Genomic DNA, 26894 nt, shown 5'->3' with positions numbered 1-26894 from the left:
ACAGGATAACGTGTTTTGAAGGTCAGGTCCGAGAAAGTGGACATTTGCTGAATCCCATCCCCATGGCACTGATCTTGGCTAATCTGGGTGTGCTCTTCTAGGACACGCATGGCATTTTGCTTCCAGAAGCTTCTACAGGGAGGGCCAGGGCGGGGCTGGGGTTCTGCGGTGTCCTCTGTGACCCGCGCCCTTGTGTCCTCCCACCCTGTGGACTCCCGGGTGAGCTGTCATTGTAGCACAGCTGCCTGTAAGGGGCATCCTGGTGTGCCAGCCCCCCGCCTACGGTGCAGGCTTTGCCCTGCTCAGAGACGGCCTGGGCTTTTCTGCAGAGCACCATCATGATCCTCAGCCCCACGGACGAAACGAAGCACACTGTTTCAGTTTCCGTCCACCAGATCACACCTAGAGGACAGTGCTTTTTCATAGTTTTAGTGACTTTCTGTTATTTTAAAATGTCTTGTTTTCACAATTTACCCATTTTTTTGGTCTTATTCAATTGTATTGAAAAGTACTTTTATAATATTGTGATATGCATTTTCACTCACATGTACTGCAAATATAGAATTTTTATAAAGTCTGGGTGAAAACAGTCCTATTTTCTGATGAAAGTGTTCTGTTTTGTAGAATTCAGGTGGTTTCATTCATTCATTTAAATACCGGTTTCAGATTAGTGGCGAATCTGTTGTAACGTAAGTGTGCTCTTACACCAGTGTGTCTCTGCTTACACACCATAATCTGAGCATCGACAAATACTTTATTTTGTGTCCAGAACCTTCATCGGAGGTGCCAGGACTTGGGATTTTACTTAGGAATGTAGTACTATCTTACCAGTCTTCCAGGACTGTCACTGAGAATGTGCAGGGTGTTGCATTTCAACTTTACCAAAGTGAGTTTACAAATCTCATTATTTAGTTCACTATTCAGAAAAAGTTGACTGGAGGGGTTTTCAAAGCTAGTTTTGTGGATTCTCAACAGAATTCCACTCTCTGAAGCGATCATGTTTTGCTTTGCTCAGAATAAATATAATTCTTAGAACGTCCTCATTAGTATTAAATTGCAGACAGTCCCCATTCGTGTGCACACTGTGCCCGCCGCACGTGCAGCACATGCATCTGTACAGTCACACACAGATGCTCAGCAGGCTGTGACAGCAAACAGGACCTGTGGGTTGAGGTGGAAGCGCCTTGGGCCTTCTCTGCAAGTGGAGATAAAATGTTCAGATCTTTGCATCATTTACTGATCACACCTGCCTTTCTCCCCCATCAGAGTCAGGACACCCCTAAAATGAGACTCACGAAGGAAACGTCTGAGGTTTTTGGATAGTTCTTTAATTTGGGCTGAAAAACCTGGGTGCACATGTACTTGCCCGCCAAAGCATTTAACCATAAAATAAAAGTTTGATTCCCATTTTCTAATTCAAATTAAAGTTATTTTTCCTAAAATAACACATCCTTGGGATATGGATGCATTCTTTGACTGATTTCTTAATGTTGAAGCTTGTTCTTGTTCTTGTTCTTGTCTATATTTTTTAGATCATAATTAACCGTTGAAATTTTTATTATTAAATGTGGTTCAGAGTGATTGTTTGAATACTGTTTTTACGTCAGTTATTGGCCCCATACCCGTAGCTTGTCAAATTAATAGAGAATTTCATTAAATTAGACTCCTTCATGTAGAAGCTTGGAAACAGACTGAAAGTCTGAACTTGGCGGCATGGACTTGGGGTGTTAGGGTCTGAGACTTTGGTGTCTGCAGCTCAAGCTTCCTCTTGAGCCCTGCTCAGCAGCCACTGATTTCCTTTAGAAATTAATTGTTAGGGACATTGGGTGTAGAACACACCATCCTGGAAATCATCTACTACTCCTCATTGAGGCAGTATACGGGAGGGTGCAGGAGGACATCTCACTTCCTACACGGCCTTCCTGATGCCACGCGGAGGAGGATAATGGTGATGGGGACAAACTTGCAGGACCCCTCTGCCCTGTGCTCTGTGTGTTGCTGTGAGATAGATGCAGTCTTCCTGGATAACTGCACGAGGTTGGAGACTCCGTTAAAACACACGCAGTGACATTTGCAGTGAGCTCTGTGGAGCAGAGTTCAGATGGAGTCCACATTTGAGTTAGGTTAATGCCAGCTGAGTTTGGGAGTGCAAGGCCATTAACAGAATGGTAGAACATTTACATACCCATTGTCCAGAAAGACATATGTACTCAAATAAGGGTGCAGCTTGCACCTCAAAAATCAGGTGAAAAATCACATCCCAGCAAGCTAGAGGTTACTGTTGTCCAGCTGGCCAGAGATTTTGCTCTTTAAAATTCACATTACAGGGCCAGGGATTTAGCTCAGTGGTTCCGCCTCCTGCCTTGCAAGCAGAAGGACCCGAGTTTGATCCCTGGTACCAAGAGAAAAAAAAAAAAGAAAGAAATTAAAATTCACATTAGAAATATATGTGTTAATGGCCAGTAGAATATTATAGACATGCACACATGTATTATTTTTATTGATTAATATTGTTTGTCATCAGTGTGATTTACAATGATACCTATGCCCTATGGTTTCCATAATATAAACCATAGGGATTTTCTACTAAGTGTATTGAAAGTCTTGTAAGATCTACAGGTTCTTAAATTTTTCTATAAAAGTGTGTGAGTATTGTGTTAGGCAGAAAAGTGACACATTTTTGAGGCTCATTGAATCAAAATACAAAAAAGAAAATGTGAATGTACCAGCTAAGACAATGTTTGCAGTTTTCAAGCGGAGAAGAAGAAAAGTGCACCCAAAATGGGGCAAAGAACTGTGGTTATGTGTGACCACAGTGCATGTGATTTTTGAAAGTTATGAAAATTGGAGGCATTAGTGACACAGGTCACTTGAGATTTTTTCTGGGTAGAATTACAGCGGAAAAGGAAATATGAAATATACAAATTTGATTTGCTAAGGGGAAGCCAGACATTGTAGCCCCACTGGAGGAGTGCAAACCTCAGTTAGACCTCTGAAACCGGAGGGCAGCTTGACACTGTCCAGGGGACACTTGGGCTCATTTGCTAATCTGTGCATCAGAGTCCGTTGTAAAGTGAAGGCAGTGACCCTGACACACCACAGAGGGCTGAACGAGTCAGTCACAGAATTACAGTGCACAAGGCAAAGGAGAGAAAACATGACATCATATGACTATTGATGCATGTTAATATGAAGATAATATTGTTATAAAATACCAGGTACATTAGAGTTCATAGTAATGCCTCGGTTCACAAATGCTTCTGTTTGGCAAAACTTTGCCTCCAATCTCGAACTCCACATCAGGTGACAAACACAACCATGGTGATCTTCCCCAGAATTTGCCTGGGACAGCAGCTCTACCCCCAGTTACTGAGGGTGTCACACTGGGGACAGGTGCCTTTGTATAGAAGGTGGACACCTTCAGCTTTGATCAGCATCCTTGACCACTCTGTACCAGGCACTGTGCACCAGGGCAACCACTGGGCATGGGCTCAAGAGAGAAGCAAAATAGAAGGAGATTTGGTAAATCCATCAGCCTTGGAAAATCACGCTGGATTTCACACTGGATTCTTTGTTAGAAACTCAATTATATTCTCAACATGTTCTAACTAGAATCTTCTACTGAGGCTGACCACAAGAAATTAAAAGTAACAGTTCCAAATGAACTGTTAATAACTCTGTTTCTTCATCCCATGGTTTTGTGGAACCCGGGAAAATCTGGGGGAGAAAGTTTAATAAGAGTTTCCAACTTTCTGTCCAACTCAATTTTTTGTTCTCCTTGGTTTCCATCACCATCCAGTGATCAGAACTGGCATTTCCTTCCCTCCTGATCCAGTGATTTCAGTCCACATGCAAGCACAGGACCATTGACAAATACCATTGTATCCTGTTGTTGAAAACTGCTGATCATATTGTGCTCAGGCTATTACAATCTTGGATGAATTTATTTGAATTCTTCAGAAATTGGGACAAGGAAATGCGAGAGAGAGAGAGAGAGAGGAAGAGACTCCAGGATTAGACCACTTTCAGTCCTGGGTTGTGTAATTCACTGCTCCAGTGAACAGAAGGAAAAGTCTGCAAAACCAAATCTGGTTTTAGTTCTGACTCCTTGTGTCTCTTTATATCTTACCTTATGCTTTCTCTGACCACTTGAAATCAAAAGGAACTAAAAATCTGGGATTTTCAGAGTTGTTCATTTGGTAATATCTCCGTCTCTGTTTTGAATCATCACTACCGGTATTGATATGTTGCCTTTCATTAGCTGTTGCAATTGAGAGGTTAATGAAGTTGAAGCCGTGCACCATGAAAATGGTGTTGGACGCTACAACCAGAGAGGGGAGAGTCACCCACAAGCCCATGCTCCTAGGAATTGTCTATCGTCAGTCTTAGAGCCAAGCTCCCGGCTGATGGCTGGAAGTCCTATTATTACTTTTTAATTACAACGGTAGGACACTCATTTGGCAGTGCATACAGTTTGTTTAGTGCCCCAAGAACCAATCCGGGCAGTTAAGTGGGTGTTATCTTCTAAATTGCAGAAACCCCAGCACTTATTTTCATTTGTGATGATCCCTCAGGCTCAGATTTCATTATTTCTGCTACTTTTCTACTAACAGCGAAGAATCTGGTGTCTCTACTTTGTTACTGCTTTTGACTTCTCATTCACGTCTCATTCAGTTGTAGCTCACTGCTAATTTTCCTTTTGTATTTTGAGACACCCCCTATGGAATACTTTGTAGGCTATCTTCCTATCCATCTACCTCTGTCTTCCTATCTATGAGTCTGTCCATCAGTCTGCCCTTCTGTCCATCCACCCATCCATACACACATCTGTTTAATCTACTTATCCCCCATCACTGCATCTGTATTTATCTGTATGTTCTTTCTCTTTTCTCTCCCCCTTTCTTCCCTCCTTTCCTTTGTTTCCCATTTTCTTTGTTTAATGATAGACCTGCATAGAGTTGGTTTGTGAACTGAGGGATTCCAGGTCATTTGCCTCTCAGAAGTGCTGGGGACACCCCGCTGGTCCCAGCCACACTTACTGGTTGGCTTCCCGTGGCGTAGCAGGCTGGACTGATTTACTGGAAGACGCAGCACACACCACTGCCATAAGGTTTCATAGCATGGACAGGGTAGACTTCATTGTAAGGTTTTGTTCTTTCAATTTTACCTTTTTCATGCTTACCCCTGGGCATTAGTGAAAATGGTTTACGTCCTTTATTCTGAAACTAAGTCTCTAATTTGTCTTTAGTGCCCACTTCTTTGAGATTTTAAGTTGCCAGTTGCTTTAATTCCTTGTGTGTATTTTCAAAGAACTCTAATTATGTTTTCTATGAGAACTGATGCAGCTTTTCTTGCCAACATGAAGGATGATTTGTAAAGGACACCTGTGAGGAAATGGGCATTTGCATTCTCAGTACCCAGTTTTCATAGTTGTGTTGCTGCATAAGTCAGCCTTGTGTTGCTGTTAACAAGTCACCTGACATACACAGCTCAAAGAGGAGAGGTCCAAGGCAGGAAGCTCTGGCTTGCGGCAGAGGAGGAGTAGCTGCTCATGGTGTGGTAACAGAAAGCAGAGTGAGAAGGGAGGAGCCAGGGAGAGACATGAACCCTTCCAGCCAACACCTTCCATGACAGCCTCCCCTGTGTCGACTCCACCTCCCAACAGCCCCCGTGATCCAGTCACCTTCCTTCAGCCCCACCACGAGTGCAGGGGCTCTTGGGGGGCACGGAGATCCGAAGCATAAAGTCATGTCTGGCTGGCGCTGAGGCAGGAGCTTCATGGCAGAGCCAGAAAGCAGAGAAAGCAACAAAGAGCCAGTGGTTTGGTGACTATATTATATTCCCCAAATTCTTTTGTTAAACTCATATTTGGTAGCTTACGTGGTTCTCAAGGCAAACTGACCTCTCCCTGCTGATTTATCTTTTCACTGTAAATAAAAGTGGGTGGAGATGGACCCGTATTGGTTTTGTGTTGTGCGTATCCCCTCTCTGACTTTGATGCCGTGCATCTGAATACAGTACTTTTTTTTTTACTGTGCTAAAGTGAACATGACATAAAATTTACCACGTTGACCACTTTTAAATGTACAATTCAGTGATATTAAACATATTTATTCATTCATTATATGGCTGTGCCCACCCATCAGTACTTTTTCATTTTGCAAAACTGAAACTCCATACCCATTAAAGATCACTTCACCCCTTCTGGCCCTGGAGATCTGTGTCCTACTGTCTACAGGTGGCATCTGGATGTTTCCTGTAGCTGCAGTGACTCAGGTCTGTCTTTTATGGCTGGCTCATTTCTTAGTGTGATGTTCTCAGGCTTTGTTTATGAGATAGCATGTGTCATAATACTTTTCCTTTTAAAACCCGAGTCTGTTCCATTGCAAGTGGAACCCACATGTTGTTTATTCATTCTTCCACTCATGAACACTTGGGTGGCTTCCGTGTCTTGGGGATTTGTGCAGAATGTTCCCAGAGATGTGGATGTAGAGCTGTCTTTTTGAGGCCCTATCATTGGAAGCAGAGTTGCTAGGTCACATGTAATTCTGTCTGGCATTTTTGAGTAACCACCATACTATTCTCGCCAGTGAATATACCATTGTACATTCCCAACATCGGCACACTGGCTTTCCAGTTTCCCCATGTCTTTGCTGACATTTGCTTAGTCTAGTTCTCAATGTGGCTTTTATTATTGTTACTTTGCAAGTGGTGAGATGAAGGCCCAAGTAGGCTGCACACTGTCCATTGTTAGAAGCAACGTGTGCACCCAGAATTGAGCAAGGACGAGGCACAGTGCAGATTCCCATGAGACCTGCCATGTATAAGACATGGTCCCACTGTGCTGTCCCACGACACTGGATCCGCTGCCCAGGAAGCCAGGGTCTCCTGCTGGACCCTGTCAGCATCCAGCACAAGTTCTCCAGCTTCTTCTTCCTCAGGTTCCCCTTTGGATACTTGGGTTGTGTTGAGTAAAACTTTGTTTTATATCCCTAAGAAATGACTTTTCTCAAACCTTTGTCCCTGTGCCTTATGACTTCCTGGAAGCAGATAGGTGAAGTTAGTTCTTCTTTGCAGCCTTGCTCCGTGGTTTCCTCAGTGTCCTAGGGCTTCCATCTCCAGGCTGGAGGTTCTCCTTGTAACCCGTCATTTGTATGTCAACCCTATGGGGGCCTGGCTTTTTAACAGTATTTTTGTTTGTCTCAAATTAACTGCTTTGTCATTTCTTCTTTGGGCTATGATGTGCTAAATATTTTCAAGAGGTTTAGAGCAGATGACAGCACTTCTCAGCTGACTCTTGCCTTTCTATATCACTTTTCATTTCAGGACTGCCTGTTTGAAGCCTTCCACCCATCTGTCCACTGCAGCATCTGCAACCCCAGCTCACCCACCCTCTGCCAGCCCTCACTTGCAGCAGCAGGCCTCTGTGCCCCTCCATACAGCGCAAGGACAGTTCTAAGGCAGTCCGTGCTCCTGGACACCACCCTGTCCCTTCTTGTGAATAGAATCGGGGTGGTGTGCCATGTCCCCACTGGTCCCAGGAGACTCCAGGGCTCGCTGCCTTTGGTCTGGGATTGTCCCTCTCCACCTAGAGCATAGCATCAGGGCTGCGCTGGGTGCTGGCCCAGGCTCCAGTGAGATGCAGACTACCGTCCAGTTGTCTCAGGAAAGTACCTGAGCACTGAAAGACAAAGGAAATATAAAAAGAAGGGAGGAGTACCATATTACCATCAATGTCCAAATTAAAAATTGCCTTCATAGTTCTGAATTGTATGTTGAAAGTCTATCTCCAACCTATTGATTTGTTGATTGGCTATGGTCAGACACCGGGAATGAAAATCAGGAATACGGGGAAATACAGCAGGTGGCACCTCGGGAACAGAGTGGGCAGAGACTGAGAGGCAGGCAGGCACTGTTCGCAAGGAACTGGCAGTTTGCCTAGCATCTCCCAAGCCCCCAATCCTTAGGGATAATAGTAGAAGCCACCTCTCGGGGTGGCTTAAGTGTACATGAGGCCCTGTGCAAAGCAGGACCTCCCGCATGCTGGGGATCTTGTATGTGTCAGGACACCAGATGCTGTTTGGTACTGAAAAAGGCACAGTGTTGAAGTGGGAGATTTCTAGTACCTCCATGTGCCCCGCCGCCTCCTTGCGGATGATTTTTCCAGGCCTCCTGATCATTGCTCTGCCTGTGAATCAGGTCAGCCCTCATCTGTGTCCGATGCACTAGGGAAGCTGCAGGCCCCAGACTGTCCAGGATGAGGCATCACTGCCCAACTTTGGGACCAGATCCTGCCTCAGCCAAGGTGGCCTGAAGGTTCTGAGATCACGGAAAGTTTCTGCGGCGTGCACAATGAGGAAGGAAACATTCGTGTTCTCTAAGCTGTTAGTTTACTCTGGTCTCAGAACCTGAAGAATGCTTTCTGTTAAATTAAATTTAAAGAAAAGTGATTGGTTCTGGTGGCAAAATCACACCCATGGCCATTTTCTCGGGGCCTGGTGTGAGCTGGGGTTCTGTTTGCGAGGGATGCTGCACGCCCGCGTCTCTGCGCCCAGTTTAGAAGCTCTTAGTCTTTTGCAGTTGTTCAGCTACAGGTGCTTTGTTCTCTAGAGTCTCCGCTGTGCAACCTCCGACCTCGACAGAGCACAGGTGCCTCAGAAAGCGCCTTACCCAAGGGACACACAGGCCCCTGCCCCTCCCATCCTTGCCGGAAGCCACCCAGAGCTGGCTGGTCAGCAGCCTCCATCCTGCTCCTGGATCCCGGAGTCCCTGACCCTGTCTGGTTTCCCGGGGCACAGCCTGTCCATCTCTGCCCCAGAGGACATCCGGCATCCTTCCCTCTGTCCCGTCGCCCGGCCTCTCCTCCCAGAGACCCAGGAGCTCCCAGCTGGTCCCCAGATAGCAGCAACACAACTTCACGGACTGCACCGGAACCGATGGGCCGTCCCCTCCGGAGGCTGAGCTGGAGCTGTCAGGTCGGCGCCTCCTCCAGGTCCCGGCGTGGACCACCCCCTTCACTTGCCTCTCCACCTCCTCCTGCTCTGAGAACACCTGGATTCCCATTCGGGCACGAGTGTGGCCTGACCTGCATTTATGCCCTGCAAGGCTCACAGATGAGGCTCAAACAAGACCCAGGGTCCCAGGAAGAGACGCCCAGCATGTCCAGGTGTCCCCTGAAAACTACTCCTCATCCGAGGACCAGGAGCACAGGGAGCTCAGTGAGGAGTCAGCAGCAGACTCGGAGTCAGGAGCACGGGGAAGTTCACGCCGCCTGCTGGGGCTGTGGAGCCACTCTCCTTGAAACGCTGCAGTGAGCAGTCATGAGCTTGCATAAGCAACCTAAAGGAGAGCAGAAGATGGGAAGAATAACCAAGTGGAATTGTCAGAACTGAAGAATGCAGCAGCCAAAATCAGAGAGGCAGGAAGGGCACAGCAGCAGGATGAAGCCCAGGAGGCGTCCGTGCCTGGGAAGACAGAGGGGAAACATCACCAGCTCCCACCGCAGAGGAAACACTTTTCACAGAACTGAGCCCCGGGTTGGGGATGGGCCCCAGGGACCTAACAGCCTTGGTGTCAGAACCACGGGGAGGAAGAGGAGAGGCAGGCTGGGGGCTGTGGCGGAGACACCCCTGATTTGGCTAATCCTGTAAATGTGGAGATTCAAGGAGATGGATGAACCCCAAGTACCAGAAACCCAAAGAAATGTACACCAAGGCACCTCATAGCCAAACTTCTGAAAACTAAAAGCACAGATAAATCAAACTCTCTGAAGCATCCCTGAGGAAGCAGGGGTCACCCCCAGGAAGCAAGGGCCGGGGCCAGGGTTTCTGGACAGGAACCCCACGGGCGGGGGAGCCACATCTGCCACGGGAGGGGAAGGGGCCTGGGCCAGAAGCACCTCCAGGGGTGCAGGGGAGGCCAGGGGGCCCCGCACCCCTCTCTGGCGTGGCTGAAGGGAATCATCAGCGTGGAGCAGGACACTGGGAAACAGAGCACAGAACAGCAAACTTGCACAATGTGAAGGTTTTTCCTTTGCGTTGTGTGCCCTGATTATGCCTGAAGATTGAAGCCAAAGTAGCACAAAGCGGTTCCCAGTGCATGTCGAGAAAATAATTAGCAAGACGATATTGTAGATTCAGAAGAAGGAGGAATACAGTGGAGGTGGGAGGGTTAAGGGCCAAGGCATGCAGCCTGTGGTAAGGTAGGTCTGAATAATTAATGCCAGAACAACGGTTTTGAAAGTTAGACGAATAGATACACTAAAATGAAAAAAAAAAATTTAGTTAAACCAAAATGGAATTTTTAAAAAGTTCAAATGGCCCACAGACAGGTCGGGAAGGGAAAACAGGGAGAAAAAAAGCAGAACAAAATAGGAACAAAATATCAAGTGCTAAGTCTCAATGTGCGATGCTTACCTCACTGCCTGTGGTCCACAGGGCTACCAGATGGACGGACAGACAGGGTGGATGAATGAAACCATGACGGCAGCTAGGAAGCGCTCCAACTACTGCTGCGGCCAGCTTCATTTTGTTAATAAATCTAAAAGCACTTTGTAGGTGTTCATTTTCTTCTAAAACCTCTCACATTTGCCCTTCGGTTTACAGATGAGGAAACAGGCATCAGAGAGGTCAGGGGAAAGCCTTAGGTCATGCAGGTCCCAGGCACAGCCGCAGGGCTGAACTGGGTCTGGAAGCCGCGTCCTCACCTGTTGGCTGCTGTCACGGAACTGTCCGGACCGCGTGGCTTGAACAGTGCTGACAATGGCGAGGCAGCGGGGCGAGGCGGCCTGCAGAGGGCGGAGGGCGGAGGGCGGAGGGCGGAGGGCGGAGGGCGGAGGGCGGAGCCTCCTGCTCCCGCTGGCCACGGCTGGCTTTCTCTACGTCTGCTGCTCTTGCTTCCCACGTCGCTTCCGAGATTCCCTTTATCTTCAGTGCTTAATAAGTGGTTCTTTGTCCCTGTGTTAAAGTCAGCATCGCTGGGCTTGGCAGCCTTGCATTCGGCACTGGCAACTCTGCCATGCTGTCCTCTCTGCAGGCTCCCTGCAGGGACAGAATTCCCACAGCTCGGGGTTGGCTGAGCAGGAAACCATGGACAGCGCCGCCTCCACCTACAGGCCTCGCCAGAGGGAGCTCGGTGGTGGGCGAGTTCAGATGGCCCAGGGCTGCGCACACTGTCCCCACCTGTGACTCAGAGAAGATGGAAGCGGGGCTGGGGAAGGACACGTCCGGGAGGCCGACCCACTGCAGTGTCAGCACCGTCCACGAAGGCTCCCCGGAGTCTCCGGGACAGGCCGGGTCAGTCAGAGAAGCCGGAGCAGGTCACCAGCAGCTCTCGCAGTCCACGTGCACACAGAAGCTCTGAAGTGCGGGGACAAATGTTCTCACTGAGGATTCTGACAAATCAGATGGCAAATCTACAACTATAGCTTTGACTTTTTATCTTACACCTTTATTTTTCAGTTGGTCCATCTGACAGCAATTAGCACCAAAAGAAGATTTCGATAGAAGAGGAAGTAGTGATTTTTCATGTATCAAGAAAGTTGATAATGAACCTTGTAATTTGCCCAAACTATCCATGTGTGCTGAAGAGCCGCCCACACAGAAGAGGGGCTGTTAGCAATACTCTGGCCTCAGCCTTCTCAGGAGGAATCTGATGCAGTGGTGTTGGTACTGGTTTCAGAAATGACTGGTGGTTTTCAGGAGACTGTGCATGAGACAATTAACGTAATAGAGTCAACTGCAGAAAGTGCATTTGTGCATATCTCTGCGAGCAGCTTTTATGTAAACAATGCTTTCCAAATTGAAAATACCGTGACCCGGCAGCTCAAGCACTCCACTGAGAGTGGGGCACACGGGCTGTGTGAGGGTGAGCTTCCCAGGAACTTTAAGGAAGGAGCTGGGCAGGTAGGCAGTGAACAGAGGACGTTGGGCCCTCCAGTCCCTGTGTGCCGGAGGAGAGGGTCTGGGAGCAGGAGAAGCAAACAAGGCCTTGGTTCACTTTCTCTGTTAGAGAAGATAGGAACTCCGATGCATTTTTACAGTGAGTACTAATCTGGCAGGTATGAAATTGGAAATGCTCAATCTTCATAATCCAGGCATCTATTGCAATGTGGTCACGATTCTACCCAAATTTGGCAGACTCGGGAGGAGACCTCAATCGTGGAGGTACTGAAGTGAGACTTGAAATAATGACACAAAACATTTTTATCTGTAAGAAAGTAAACTAAGGAAAAAACATGATATGAAAATGCAGTGTTAGCTTTATCACCCAGACCCAGTGGAAGGGCACACACAGAAGCAGATGCAGGCCCCGATACCCCAGAGGAGGTCGGGGTTAAAGATAGTAATCCAGAATGTCCTCAGGTTATAATGTCCCTATGCATATAATATGTTAAAAATCGCACATGTATGCATATATTTTACCTGATCAACAATTCTTACATACGTACACTGTGTATACTTAAAAAGCCTCGGAAACCCAAAGACTAATTTATGTGACTTGGCTTTTTGTTTCCCGCCGGGCCGGAAGGTACCCAGGACTGTGTTGCCCTCCTGCCGGTCCCTTTCTGAGCTCTGTGTCCCTGTCTTGCCATGTCCCCCTCTTTGCAGTGCCCACACCTGAGCTTGTCCTGCTCCTCCGCCATGGGAGCAGAGGAATGAGGTCCAGATTCCTGAATTAATTATGGTATGCTTTCTTCGCTGAGTCAGTGTGCTATGACACCATTTCCGTGGACTGACAGTCACTACAGGCACCCCGCCCTCTGTCTCTGTGCAGACTCTGGATCCGGAAGCAGTAGCTCAGAGCCACAGGGAGAGGCCCAGTGGCTGCCAGCTGTCATAGAGCAGGTCCTCTAGGGTCCTCAGAGCCAGAGTTCACTTTTATTTGAAAGCTTCCAGATTTAGCAGAAGAAAGCATTTCTGCTTTGGCCTCCTGCGTAGAAGTCTCTTCAAGGAAGGCTTTGTACATGTCCATAGAGCAGCATCTTTCCCATTTAACCTGCAGGAGCAATGTCATTTCATCCTGCGTGCATCTCAAACAAGAACTGCAAGGAAGCTGGGCACTGGAAAAGAAGTTACAGCCTGTGGGGCTGATGAAGTGATTATCCAGAGGAATCCAAGAGAACTTGGGAAGGGATCTTGATGGAACACTGTAAAATACAAACAGGATCCAAATTCCATGACGTGTGCCATTATGACCAACATTTTCAAATGCCCAGCAGCCTTTCCATTGATATATCTCCTGGACAAAACCAGGTTGCAGAAAACTGACTCTATATTTCAAAGACTTTGCCCCAAATGATGTGCAGACACTTGCGCTTTGCTCCCGCGTCCTGCAGATGGTTTAACATGGTATTCCACACACTGTGCATGCACACTCACACCCATGCATGCATGTGCACATGCACATTTCAGGTCGTTGAAATATCTCCTCATACATACAAAAGAAATTTTAGACTTTGGATTTTCTAGAAATTTGATTTTTATTGGCACTGTATTCTTTTTGCTTCTTTGAAGTAAATTTTGCCATTGTATTTACTTGCTATTTTAACAAAGAGAAAAGAACAGAATGGAACAGGGAGGTCTTCACCTCCCAGATACCTGAGGCCAGGCCGAGCAGAAAGCAGCCTGGTTGGGGCCCAGCCGCTGTCACTGCTGGCTGTGTGAAGGCGGCGGACGCGGCAGGCTCTGACTCTGGCTTCTCCTACTGTAAAACGATGGGTTTACATAAATCCTGCGCTGCATTTCCTCTAGTTCTAACATTCTGGACATATATTCTCCTTGGAATCTGCACGGGGAGATTTTCAGATTATTCAACTGAAGTGTGGTCTGAGCAATGTATCTTTAATTTTGAATATTAAGGAGAGGCCCTTAATTTATTAATTTCACCGCCTTTCTGGATCAAGCGCCCTGGTGTTGGGATGCCACCCCTGAGAGTGCCGCCCTCTGCCCTGCCTCCCTGCTGTTTCACACCAAAGTGAAGTCACTTAAGGCCCCTCTCTCTCTCCCTCTCTCTCTCTCTCCCCCGTCTCTCCAGTCTCCTAGTAAATATGTGTGTATTAGAGTTAGCAAATTCAAGACTGTTTTTAATGAATTCTCCCCACATTTCACTTGTTTTTTATAAACCTTCCTCTTGATTCTTTGCCTTTCCTGTGCCGTCTTCTAGAAAAAGCAGATCTGCATGTCTGGTAGGGCTGTGCCTTCTGATCAAGATCTTTATCCTGACTGCCTCCTGTAACTTATTTTATGACAGATGACTTATAAAATGTTAGACTTGATGGTAATAAAGGCACTGATGATCTGAGGCATATTTTTTGCCTTCTATATCAGTCCATTTCCTGATTTTATAAGGGCATGGCTGAGGCAGGTTAACTTTGGTAAGAAAAGAGCTTAATTTAGCTCACAGTTTGGGAGCCAGAAGTCCCAACTGCACAGTATGGGTGTGGTGAGGACCTCCTGGCTGTGTCACTCCTCACAGATGGTGCCATGTTGGGAGTATATTTGACAGGAAGTGATCACATGGAGACAGGAAGCCAGGGAACATGGAGGCCCATTACCTCTTTCAGTGATCTTTCAAGAACTGACCATAGTTCCACGAGAACTGCCCCCCTCTTCCCGTTCAGGCCCTTGGTGACCTCCCACTGGCCTCACCACTCAGAGGGCTCTGAACCTCATATCACCACCACCCTGGGGTCTGTTTTCCCAACCCATAAGCCCTTGGGGACAAATCTCATCCAACCCAGACAACATTTTAGGATAATTCACTCCCTGGTGCTTTAAAGCCAATGAATCAGGGAAGGTGAGGAGCAAAGGACAGAGGAATGGATTCTGAGACCCGAGAGGCTCAGCGCCCCTTCCGTGCCGATTCCTATGGCGCTCAGTGCCACGAAGCCCACATCGTGTCCCTTCTCCTCCTTTCCAGTGTCAAATGTGGCCGCCACGCTGCTGGGCTCCCTCAACACAGCGTCTGGCAAGACGTCGCAGTGAGGTTGAGCCACAAGAGTGTCGCCAGCTTTGGCTTCCAGAATCACTGCAGATATTTTATTCTGACCCAATTTTCATTATTCTAACCACTTTCCATGGCCTCTCTGTAACTCAGAGCATTTTGAAAATGTGTACACTTAATGCCTTACCCTAGAAATATAATTCAGAATTTTTGTAACTTTATGAGATGAGAAGAGAAACAAAATTAACAAACTCCTACAAGAATCAGCCTGTACCTTCTCGTTTCTTTTCAGCTGTGTCCTGTGGCATCCCCGAGCCCCCGGGAAATGGCTCATTCACAGGCAATGAGTTCACGCTGGACAGGAAAGTCATATACGAATGTAACGAGGGTTTCAAGCTAGAAGCCAGTCACCAAGCAAGTGCAGTGTGTCAGGAAGACGGCTTGTGGAGCAACAGAGGGAGGCCTCCTGCTTGTAAACGTAAGTGCTGTGAAAATTTTCCCATCTTTGTAGATGTAGTTGGGAACTGAGCGCACGGCGAGGGCTTTGGGGTCCAACAGTGGTCCCCTGCATGCCACGAGGATACAGTCTCTCTTGTCATGGTGAAAAGAGAGCCAATTCATCCCATGCAGAGCACTCCAGCTCCCAAAAACGAGCTGTGTGCTCAGAGTTAGCCAGATGACCCCTGCTGGTCCTGTGCGGTACTCTACCCTGCGTGTCCAATTCTGTGTCCACATTCACAGTGCAGGGATGCCATCTGCGGATGCTGAGACACGAGGTCACCAAGGGCCTCCCCTGACATGTCAACGTCTCTCATCCCCTACTCTGCAGAACTTGAGGATGCTCAGAAAGTAAAGTATAAACGTGATTGTGCAGTGAGGTTAGGTTTTCAGGAGGCTATTTACAGTGCAGAGTAATGTTCTTACAAGGGCCCAAAGTCTGGTCTGCTGTAAAGCTTTAGTCTTGGAAAAGAGTAAAGTGTATCACAGACCAAACAGAGAAAACACACACACACACACACTCTCACACACACGCATGCACGCACAAAATAGCCACAGCAAGCTTCTCAAGCTATGTTTAAAAAAAGGCTTACATTGGAAATAATCTGTCCTTCCTAATTCCCCAAACTGAAAACTATCTAATACAATGAGACTGTTGCTCTAATATTTGCAACAAAGATCCATATGGTCGTTCATTATAAAATTAGTTTATTTGTCTTTATTTGTACACTTTGGTCATGTTAAAAGTTTTAAACTCTTTGTATATGAACTTATAAATATTTATGGAAAAGAGTTGGTTTCCCCCCAGTTTTTATGTTTCCCTCTTTTATCATTGTATTACATTTTCTGAGAGTCATTAGGCAATATTTAAAAAGCATTAATGTTTTTGGCTACTTTTATTAAGCAAGGTACCATTCTGTAGCAATTAAGTAACACAATGAGAAGCTATGCTAATGAGATACATTGCTTTGGTTTATTTTTCTTTTAGTCTTTAAAACATTACCCTCTGAGAGCTAGGCTTTGCCCTGGCAGATGGCGTCATGCATGGTGCACGTAGACCACTGTGGAACCCGGCCTGCAGGGTTTAGTGTCCCTGAGCCCTGAGCCGAGGAGCTGATCCATAAGCCTCAGAAACCCGAAGTACTGTGGTGCCGATGGCCTCCCAAACGAGGGGAAGCTACAGACATCCAATTCTGTTGTCCCCGGTTTTCTGTCCTGTACCCTTTTCATTATACCAGTATGCATGAAAATCCTCCAGAGAGCTTTAGAAACAACCCAAAGCCCAGAACTGACACTCAGTGACTCTAAACTACCCGGTCTTGGGTGGAAACCAGGCTTCTGGCTGACTTAGCTTTTTTTTTTTCATTAAGTTTATTGGTCCATTTACATATACAATACAGTTACATTCATCATTGGGAATTGTACCTTTACATGATATATCCTGATTCTTATTTTTCCCCATTCCCCTGCCCTCCCTTCACCCCCTCCACCCTTCCCTATTTACAAAGACTTTGTTTCCATTTTTTTCCTTTTCTCATATTTTTTCTTTCCCTTCTTTTTTTTCCCCCTACCCCTCCAACTTCCCTTACTCCTTTAGACCTTTTCTTCTTATTTCACAATATCAATTATACATTTTGATCCTCATTTACACTTTCAGTTTCTCACACTAGAGAAACTGTTCAATATTTACACATGTGTGTCCTATTTATTTCACTTAAGAGTATGGCCTCAATATGCATCCATTTAGCTATAAATGTCTCTAGTTTCTTCTTTATGGCTGAGTAGTACTCCATTTTATAGAAAAACCACATCTTCTTTATCTAATCTCCAGTTGATGGGCACTTGGGCAGTTTCCAAGCTTTAGCTATTACAAACTGTACCACTATAAACATGGGTGCACATATATCACTGTGGTATGATTCTTTTAATTCTTTGGGAAGATCCCCAGCAGGGGAATAGCTAGGTCAAATGGGACTTCCAGCCCTAGTTCTTTGAAGAATCTCCATACTGATTTCCACAGTGGTTGCACCAGTCTGCACTCCCACCAGCAATGGAGAAGGGTTCCTTTCTCCCCACACCCCCGCCAGCATTTGTTATTGGTTGATTTCTTAATAGCAGCCACTCTTTCTGGGGTGAGGTGGAATCTCAGTGTTGTTTTCATCTGCATCTCTTGAATGACCAGTGATGTTGAACATTTATTCATATGTTTATTTGCTGCTTTTACTTCTTTGTCTGAGAAATGTCTGTTCATTTCAGATGCCCGTTTTTGAATTGGGTCTTCATATTTGGGCTTTGTAGTTCTTTTTGTGCCATGCTTAACATATATTTACTAAATCTAAAAGGAGCCCCCACTTTGAATTCATATCCTGACTGAGAAACTGTTTAAATGTAACTTTTCTTTGCACCTCATTTTGCTTATTTGGTGGACGTTATTTTTCAAAGTCATTTTAGGCGGACGGCGAAACTGAGCAAAAGGCACAAACACCACCCCTGCCCTCTGCGCCCAACAGGCGCGGCCTCCTCGCTCCCGGAACCCTGCTCCGGAGAGGGGCCCTTGGTGCAGGGTTTGCTTTGGGCTCCACTCTTGGCCCTGCGCCCTCTGTGGTTTGGCCGAGTGCACAGTGACTTCCGTCCACCTCTTCAGCACCGTGCAAGTCGCGGCCCTGCGGTAAAACTCCCCTGGGCGCCACCGATTGCCCGTCCTCCCCACCAAGCCTGCAGCCTCCCATCCTGTACTCTCTGTGGTTTGGCCGCTGCTGGATTCGTCACCACTTAGGATGGTCCTTTTCCAGGTGGCTCCTTTCCCTGTTATATGCATTTGCATTTCCTCTGTGTTTTTTAATTGTTTTGGGGGGGGGGGGGTACCGGGGATCAAACTCAGATCCTTCCGCTTGCAAGGCAGGCGGCGGAACCACTGAGCTAAATCCCCGGCCCCTCCTCTATGTATTTTTATGGCTGAATAGCTGGTGCTTTTCATTGCTGAGAAATATTCCACTGACTGGAAACACAAGCGTTTACTAACCCTTTCACCTACTCAGGGGCCTCTCAGTTGTTTCCAGGTTTGGGCCCTTATGGATAATTCTGCTATAAACGTCTGTGCGCAGGTTTTTATCTAGATATTAGTTTTTAATTCATTTGCATGAATACCCCAGAGTGTAACTGCTGGATCCCATAGAAGAGTAATTTCCGCAGGTACGGCCCACCAGTCTCCTCCCAAGCGGGTGAGCTGTCGGTGCTCCCAGCAGCCCAAGCAAGCGGTTGCCCTGCCCCACATCCTGTCCAGCACTGTCCTTGACAGTCTGCAGGCTTCGACCCCCCCACTAGATGTGCAGTGGTGTCTGGCCGTTTTAGCAGGCGTTTGTTTCCCTGATGACGAGGCATGTGGAGTGTCTTTCTGTAGGCAGCTTTGTGATCCACCCATCTCCTTTGGTGAGCGAGATGAGCTTGCTGCCTGCTGAGGTCTTTTGCACAGTCTTAATCAGCTGCTCATTTCCTTGTCAAGAAGCTGTACGAGTTTTTTATACATTTAGATAGCAGTCCTTTATCAGGTGTACTTTCTGCAAATGATTTCTCTCAGTCATCTTACTCCCTAATGGCAGCTTCACGGGGCAGAAGTGACTGAGTTTAACAAAGTGCAGACAATCAACTTTTGCTTTTACAGTTGGTGCCAGACTCAGGATCACTCAGATTTTCTGTGCTGTTTTCTAAGATGTATGTTTATTTATTTGCTTGTGCGTTACGTGTGGCTCACTTTGAGGTCATTTTACTGAGAGTGTGAGGCTGGGACCAGCCTCAGCGGCATTTGTGGGTGTCCGGCTGCCGCAGAGCCACCTGCTGGAATGACTGTCTTGTCTCTGCCGTTACCTTTGTCAAAGAGCGGCAAGCGCATGTCTGGGGTCCACGTGCTCTCTGCTCTGTTCCCTTGGCCTGTGTGCCCATTACTTTGCCAACATCGCAGGCTTCATGTATTTATTCTTATTGGCTAAAATACAGTATAATAAAATGACACTTTTTCCACAAACTATTTAATATGAATTCAATAATGTAGAAACTAATTAAAGGAAGATTTTCTGATTCCTACAAAGTGAGTCTTGCTGTTACTAGTAAATGTTTATAGGAACCAATTTGATTTTAGTAAAAATGCCCTGAATGACATGGAAAAAATACAATGAATATTGCCATATCTTTAAATCTACAGGAAATCATTTTGCCTGAAAATAACCCACAGATACCCCATTTCACTGACATTCAGCATTAATGGGTGAAGTGTTGTCCTTACACTAGTTAAAGGATGTCTCATCTTGTGCCTGCTGTGTCTCAGGTCTGCAAAGTGAACAAGAGCTTCCATTCTCACCCTGAGGTTGTATTGTTTCTAAATAAGTGCATGCAGGATGAAATTCCCTCAAAACACGTGCACAGGATCTTTGCATGTTTCCATGAGCTGTGTCTCTGTGTTAAACCCACATATAATTGGGTTAAGCAATTGTGCACACCCTAGCTTGTAGCTCTGTAGTAGAGCTGGTCTCTAAATATCAGCTCCTGTAATTTATATCTGTCACAGAACAGCAATATAAAGAGTCCAGTATGAAAAGTTATGGGGAAGAGAGACAGTGTAGCTTTTACAAAGCCTGTTGGAGGTAGAGAAAGGGAGACACAGAGAAACAAAACACACAAGACATACAATCTCAGCAGGAATGGGTGACTGACATAGATGAGGTGCCAGGAGCGAGCAGTCCAGGACAGAGAGGATGGCAGGGGCTGGAGCTGGGTCTGGGGGACAGCAGAACCACTTCTGGAGGTGCAGTGCTGCCCACTACCCACCCACCTGGCAAGGCTACACTGTTCAATTATTACAGCAACTCCTCGAGGAAGGGACTGTTTCTGTTATCATACTGCTTCAATTAAAAGCAGGTAACTGAGTTGTCCAAAGTCTTTTACTGTGACCAAAAAGATTTGATTAGTCATTATATAAACTTCTAGAGAAGTGTTGAAGCCTCCTGCTGCTGTGGGTCAGGTTGTGCAGAAGCAGTGTGGTCGTGTACAGCAGCTTTGGGCCTTAAGAAAACGCGGCGATGGGGTGACACTCAAGAGGACTTCCAGGCTGCTCCTGGGGGTCTGCTGCACCATGATGGAGTGTGAATCTGGGGTCTCACGCACCATGACAGTGTGAACTGAACATTCTGCCTGGGAACCTACTACACCATTTAGAGAGCAAATTGGAAGTTCTCCCTGAGGATTCATTGCACCATGGCAGAGTGTGAATTGAATGTTCTCCCTGGAGTTTACTGCATCATAGTGGGGAGTGAATTGAATTCTCTCCCTAGGATCTACTGCACCATGGTGGGGCGAATTGAAGGCCCTGCCTGGGGCCTACCGCACCATGGTGGGGTGTGAATTGAACGCTCTCCCTGGGGTCCACTGTGCCATGGTGGAGTGTGAATTGAATGCTCCCCCTAGGGTTTACTGCACCATGGTGGGGTGTGAATTGTGTACCATGCCTGCTAGCTGATGCACCAGGATGGAGCATGCAATGGCACTTCTCCCTAGGAGCCTATTTCACCACTGTGGATTGTGAATGGAAGGTTCTGTCTGTCTCACTGACCAGGGTCACCAACAACTTGTATTAAATGGTCTCCTAGTAACTGAGAAGAGTGTAAGAGGAGGTAGCGTGAGAGGTCTGGTAGCTCTGAGAATCCCCTGAGAGATGGTCCAAATGTGGATCAGATTGAAAGAAGGTGAACCGAGGCCAAGCTGGAGGCTAGGATGGTTCCCCAGCTCCCACTAGAGGGCAGAAGGAACTGAGAGTTGAAATCTGGGCATTCTTCTTGGACCTGGCGCATGTGCAGCCGCTCATCGAGCTCTGCAGCCTTCAGTCTGAAGCACCGCTGTACCCTGCTCCCCTCCACACCATGCCATTCCCCACTACTCTCCCTCCTGACCAGGCTGCCCCTCTGATTCTGTCTCCCACAAGAGGCAGGGGGTTTCTCATGCCTATTGATCACAACAGGAAAGTCCTCTGCTAGAAACCCGAGAGCTCTCACAGCAACTCGAGTAGAGTTCCTAATCCTTTTCCAAACTGAGATGACTTCTCCAAAGGAGAAAGAAGTGAGTCGGGTGTGATAGAGAAGCAGAATTTGTGCCCCACGCAGTCAGTGCAGTTCTGTAGGCACAAGTGTAGGGTACACACATTGAGACCCCCCACAACTCTGCTACTTCCCATCTTGGTTCCGAAAGCTTGCACGAAGTAATGCATGTTATTGTCATCATTATATAGACAGGAGCCACAAGGACTGGGTGGAGCGATTTGGTAAGGGCCACAGATATCTCAGGATTTGTTTCAGGGAAACCTGAGAAGAAAGCCTATCTTTCCAATTCTGAGGCTCTGTGCCCACCGGAAATTGATGAGTCCTGACCATTTTTATGTCTAGTGAGTTCCAGTTGAGGACTTAGCTTGCATCCTCATCGGTGGAGCACTCACTGGTCACTGAGTGGCTACAAACACATCCTGTACCTGTACTCTGACTTCTTGCAAAAATCAAGAATGGGAGGCCTCTTGAAGTTCAAAGGCAAATGTTACATTAAGAGAGCTATCTTGTGCTTGTTAGAATACTATGATAGTACATGAGGTAGCACAATTTGTATGTACATTTGAATATGTTTGAAAATACGTATCTTGAGGTCCACTTACTTTAAAACTATGATACAAAATTAAATAACAAAATTGCTTCCCATTGTAAGAAGTTATAGTATGCTTAATTGCAAGAATATTCAACAGCCAAAGGTCAGTTTGCATTTTAATGCTTAATTTGGTGCTGATTACTTTTGGTTCAGTAACAAAATAAAATACACAAAAGTTTTATTTAAAAAATAGAAAATCCGCTTTGAAGTTTTCTGAATGTCATGTCAGACCTCAGGCATTTTCCCTCCCCATTGTTTGTTCCACTTTCTAAGAAGCAAATGTAGACGTTTCATTGAAATCCCTTAGTTTTGACAGGCTGGAAAAGCTATTTACTTTTTATTTCGGGGGTAAGGTTTTTTTTTTCCACTTCATTTAAATTAAAGAAATTGGGCAGAGTAAACACAAAACTTAAACTGATAGCCAGAAAACTATTTACTTATTAAATTTTGAAATCCATCTATTTTCCCATCATTAATTCCATTGTTTGCTATGTTAGTGCACAACAATCTTTAACTCTCTTCAACAGTCGCAATAATATGTAGATCAGTACACTGCATCTCAGGAGATAAGAAATATTTCAGCTTGGATAAATAGTAAATGTATGTGGTAAATAAAATTAGTTTCACCCTCAGGTGTACTAAAATAAATAAAGATTTTTCACTTGCCTCTTCCTGTACTAAGATGAGTCTCCCAGGTAGATCTCGGAGGGTTCCTTTTTCCATTTTAATTACGAGACAGCATTTGGATCATTGAAGATGTGATTCATGTTAATGCCATAAAAGAGCAAGTGAGGCTATTGGTATGAACAGATTGGGTTTAATGCTTTGACAAAGTGATGAATGGGTGTGTACTATGTGCTGTGCTAGGAAGAGGCAAAACCACTAAGCTAACTCTCTAATAGAAAACTAAGTCTAAGCTCTACTCTCAATAGGTGAGTTCTTTGCCGGCTAAAGCCATTTGTCATTAGTCATCTATGTGGACCTACTATGTGCCAGGCCCCCTGCGTTCTTTAGGTGATTAACTACCATGTGAAAACACTGTGAGAAGGGAAAGCAAGCTGAGGTCACGCCAAGTAGCTTTATAGCTATAAATACTCCAGTGAGAGAAAAGCTGCAGCGGGATATGAGAAAGCCATGTACGTGTTCCTGCGTGTGTACATCGCTCACAGCATCGGGATTTGGCTCCGGGGCCCACAGATACCGAAACTGCAAGTGGTCAAGTCCCTCGTGGACGGTGGTGTAAGATTTGTGTGTAATCTGTGCCCCTTCCCCACACTCTTGAATACTTGTAGAGCTCAGCACGATGTCATTACTGGGCAAACACTGGTGAGCGGCAGTGTTTGGAGAGCAATGACAATGATATGTCTATATGTTCAGCACAGTTTCTTTTTCTCACATTTTCTTTCATTCCTTTTTATTTAAGTTTTAATTTTTACCACTCCATGTTTGCAGTATAAAGGATACGTTTATGGTAGGGAGTTAGTGCATGTGCATTATACATCTCAACTTTTCTTTCCCCTTCTCTTCAGCCCCTTTTGTTTTCCCAGCATCGGATTCATGTATTTTCTTCTAAGTCCTTATAAAGTTAGTTATCATTTATACAGATTAACAATCAGACAAAGAGGCCAAAAATCACATACAACACATAGACATTTATACTACATCGAGGTCCGCTTCTAGATATATTGTCTCTGCTGGATTAAAATAGCTTTCTTTCTCTTTCTCTTTCTCTTTCTCCCTATTATCTGCCTTTTGCACTCATATATTGAGTTTTTCACCTAAGAGAAACCATGCAATATTTAATGTGTCTGATTTATTTCACTTAACATTATGGTCTCAAGGTGCATCCATTTTCCTCCACTGGATCCAAGTTTATCCTTCTTTCTGGCAGAGTACTACTCCATTGTGTGTACATTTTCTTTATGTATCCGTTCATCTGTTGATGGACATCAGGCTACTTTCAAGATTCAGCTGTTATGAATTGTGCTGCTAAGAACATGGATATTCATACACCACTGTGCTACGGTGTCTGTCACTCTTTGGGCAGATACTTACTGCAGTTCCCTGACAATAATAATAACAGGAAAATAAGCCCTTGCATGATTTTTCAGGATGCTTGTAATGTAAGCCCTACCCTCAAATTAATTACCCCTACCCCCTGTCAAGATCATAAGCCAGACAGGTACATTGAGTATGTTCCTTGCAACACATGGCAGATGTATTGAATTGTAAAATAATAAATCAATATATAATTAAATATAAATAAGTAATAGTATTTACATTAATATTTAAGTCATAATATAAATTTTAAGTATTTATAAATACCCAAGTGGTATTACATGAATAAATGTAGATTTTTGTGCATGAACAAATATAGATTGTTGTACATGAAAAAATAAAATATCCCCTGATGATAAGCCCTATTGTGTTTGGAGAAAAAGTTCCTATAAGACCTGATCTAATTTTGGGGGAATATGGTAGAAGGGGCACAGCTTGGTCAAATGGAATTTCTAGTTTTAGTTTTTCAAGGATTCCCCATACTGACTTCCCAGCAACAATGAACGAGAATTCCTTTTACCCCACAGCCTTACCAACATTTGTTATTGGTTGATTTCTGGATGATAGCCATTCTTCCTGGGGTGAGATAGAATCTCAGTGTTTTTTAAAATTTGCATTTCTTTTATCATCAGTGATATTGAGTATTTTTTTCATTTATTTATTGGTTGTTTGTACTTCTTCATCTAAGAAGTGTCAATCATGTCATATGCTTATTTTTTATTGGGTCTTTAAATTTGGTTTTGAGGTTCTTTATATATTCTAGATATTTGTCCTCAGTCTGAGGAATAGCTGACAGTTTTTTTCTCGTTCTATAGGTCTCTTCACTCTGTTGGTGGTTCCTTTGCTGTACAGAAGCTTTAATTTGATGTGATTTCTTTTGTTGATTCTTGGTGTTATTTCTTGTGCAATTGCGGTTTTGTTCAGAAAGTCTTTGCCTACATCTGTATCTTCAAGAGTTTCTATCTTTGGGTAGATTAAGTATTTCTGTTCTAATGTTTAGATGTTTGATCCATTTTGATTGTAGTTTAGTGAGTGGTGAGAGATATGGGTCTAGGTTCAACCTTTGACATGTGGAAAGGCAGTTTTCCCAGCACCATTTGTGAAAGAGGCTATTTTTCCTCCAGTGAGGGGGCTTGGCTCCCTTGTCAAAGACAACATGGCTGAGTGTGCCCAGGGTTGTTTCTTCATTGTCTGTTCTGCTCCGCTGACGCACAAGTCTGCTTTTGTGCCAATGCCATGCTGCTTTCATCCCTGTAGCTCTGTAGTATAAATTGGAGTCCAGAATTGTGAAGGTCCCCGCCTTGCTCTTGTTACCCAGAATTCTAGATCTCTTCTGCATCCATATGAGTTTTAGGGTATGAATTTTTTTGGGGGGGTACCAGGGATTGAACTCGGGACCTTGTGCTTAAGAGGCAGGTGGCAGAACCACTGAGCTAAATCTGCAGTCCGGGTATGAATTTTTTGTCTGGATTCAACCAACTACTTTTTCAAACTGTGCTTGGTTGAATCCAGGTAAGAAACTCACACATCTGGGAGTCAGTGAATATTCCTGTTGCCATCTGTACACGTGTGTAAGTGACACATATGTGCCCTTACAGCGGGAACTCTTAATTAGATGGCCACAGGCGTACACGTGAATAACTGTACACATAAATATGCAGCATATATGAAGCATATAATATTCATATACAGTGTATATGAAATGTTTGGGATACATATTTTGTCTGTCAGCCCTTAGAAGCGACCTAAAAATGTGCTTATGGTTTTTCCTTTGTTTTATTTCTATTTTCAGAGTAGAATATACAATATGATTTTATTTTACACCTGAACAAAGATCATTTCTTCACAAATCAAAAGGTTAAACTGCTGCTGTTATAGCAACAAATGTTACTGAGTTTTCACTCTCTGTCAGCCACTGTTGTAAGCATTTCCAGGCATGAATCCTAGAGCCCTTACAACAGCTGATAGCATCCGTCATCACGTCCCCAGTGTAGACAGAGCTAGAGACCAAAATCCCAGTCAGCCTGTGTGAGGTTGGCAGTGGCCCTTGGTGGAGTCAGGATGCAAGGGGGCTGTGAATGCTTGACTACCGGCTGTCTGCCGGAACCCCCGGAAAGGGTCCGCCCAGCCTTGCCCAGTGAGTGGGTGAAGGGTTTCAGTAGGCTGTCCACTGGGCCTCTGTCCACTGGGCCTCTGTCCACCGGGCCACTGTCCTCCAGGCCGCTGTCCTCCAGGCCGCTGTCCACTGGGCCGCTGTCCACTGGGCTGCTGTCCTCCAGGCCGCTGTCCTCCAGGCCGCTGTCCACTGGGCCTCTGTCCACCGGGCCACTGTCCTCCAGGCCGCTGTCCTCCAGGCCGCTGTCCTCCAGGCCGCTGTCCTCCAGGCCGCTGTCCACTGGGCTGCTGTCCTCCAGGCTGCTGTCCACCGGGCTGCTGTCCACAAAGCCCTTCTGAGCTAAACTCGCCACCATCACGCACAAGCTATAATTACATTCTAAAGTCACATGAGTGTTGAAGGAAAGCCGCCTGTGTGTGCCAGCAGGAGGAGAGAGCTGCCTCTGTCTTCCCAGGCTGGTGCCTCTGCTCGCAGGAGCGGAGACCTGGGCAATCTTCCCTGCCGCGCCTCTTCCCAGGACCCCATATTTTGTGTCTGCTTCAGGCCAGGAGGGGTTGGCGGGGCCTGCTAACCCATCCGCCAGGGGACCTGGGTTGCGCTG

At 45.8% G+C, this 26894-nt stretch overlaps 1 protein-coding gene across 5 annotated transcripts in view; it reads left to right on the top strand.

Annotated features, from left to right (window-relative positions):
* Csmd1 (CUB and Sushi multiple domains 1) overlaps nucleotides 1–26894 on the top strand; it is a 1515607-nt gene that overhangs the window by 1411780 nt on the left and 76933 nt on the right. For all 5 annotated transcript variants that reach the window (XM_087210084.1, XM_021248185.2, XM_021248184.2 and 2 more), the window contains one exon: nucleotides 15236–15421. In XM_087210084.1, coding sequence (XP_087066210.1) covers nucleotides 15236–15421 — 186 coding nt within the window. The remainder of the gene's footprint in view (nucleotides 1–15235; nucleotides 15422–26894) is intronic.

The sequence above is a fragment of the Heterocephalus glaber genome, unplaced genomic scaffold (genome assembly GCF_053883595.1).
Source record: "Heterocephalus glaber isolate CG9 unplaced genomic scaffold, H.glaber_assembly_v1.0 deba00001104, whole genome shotgun sequence".
NCBI lineage: Eukaryota > Metazoa > Chordata > Mammalia > Rodentia > Bathyergidae > Heterocephalus > Heterocephalus glaber.
This window is presented reverse-complemented; position numbering and strand designations above follow the sequence as displayed.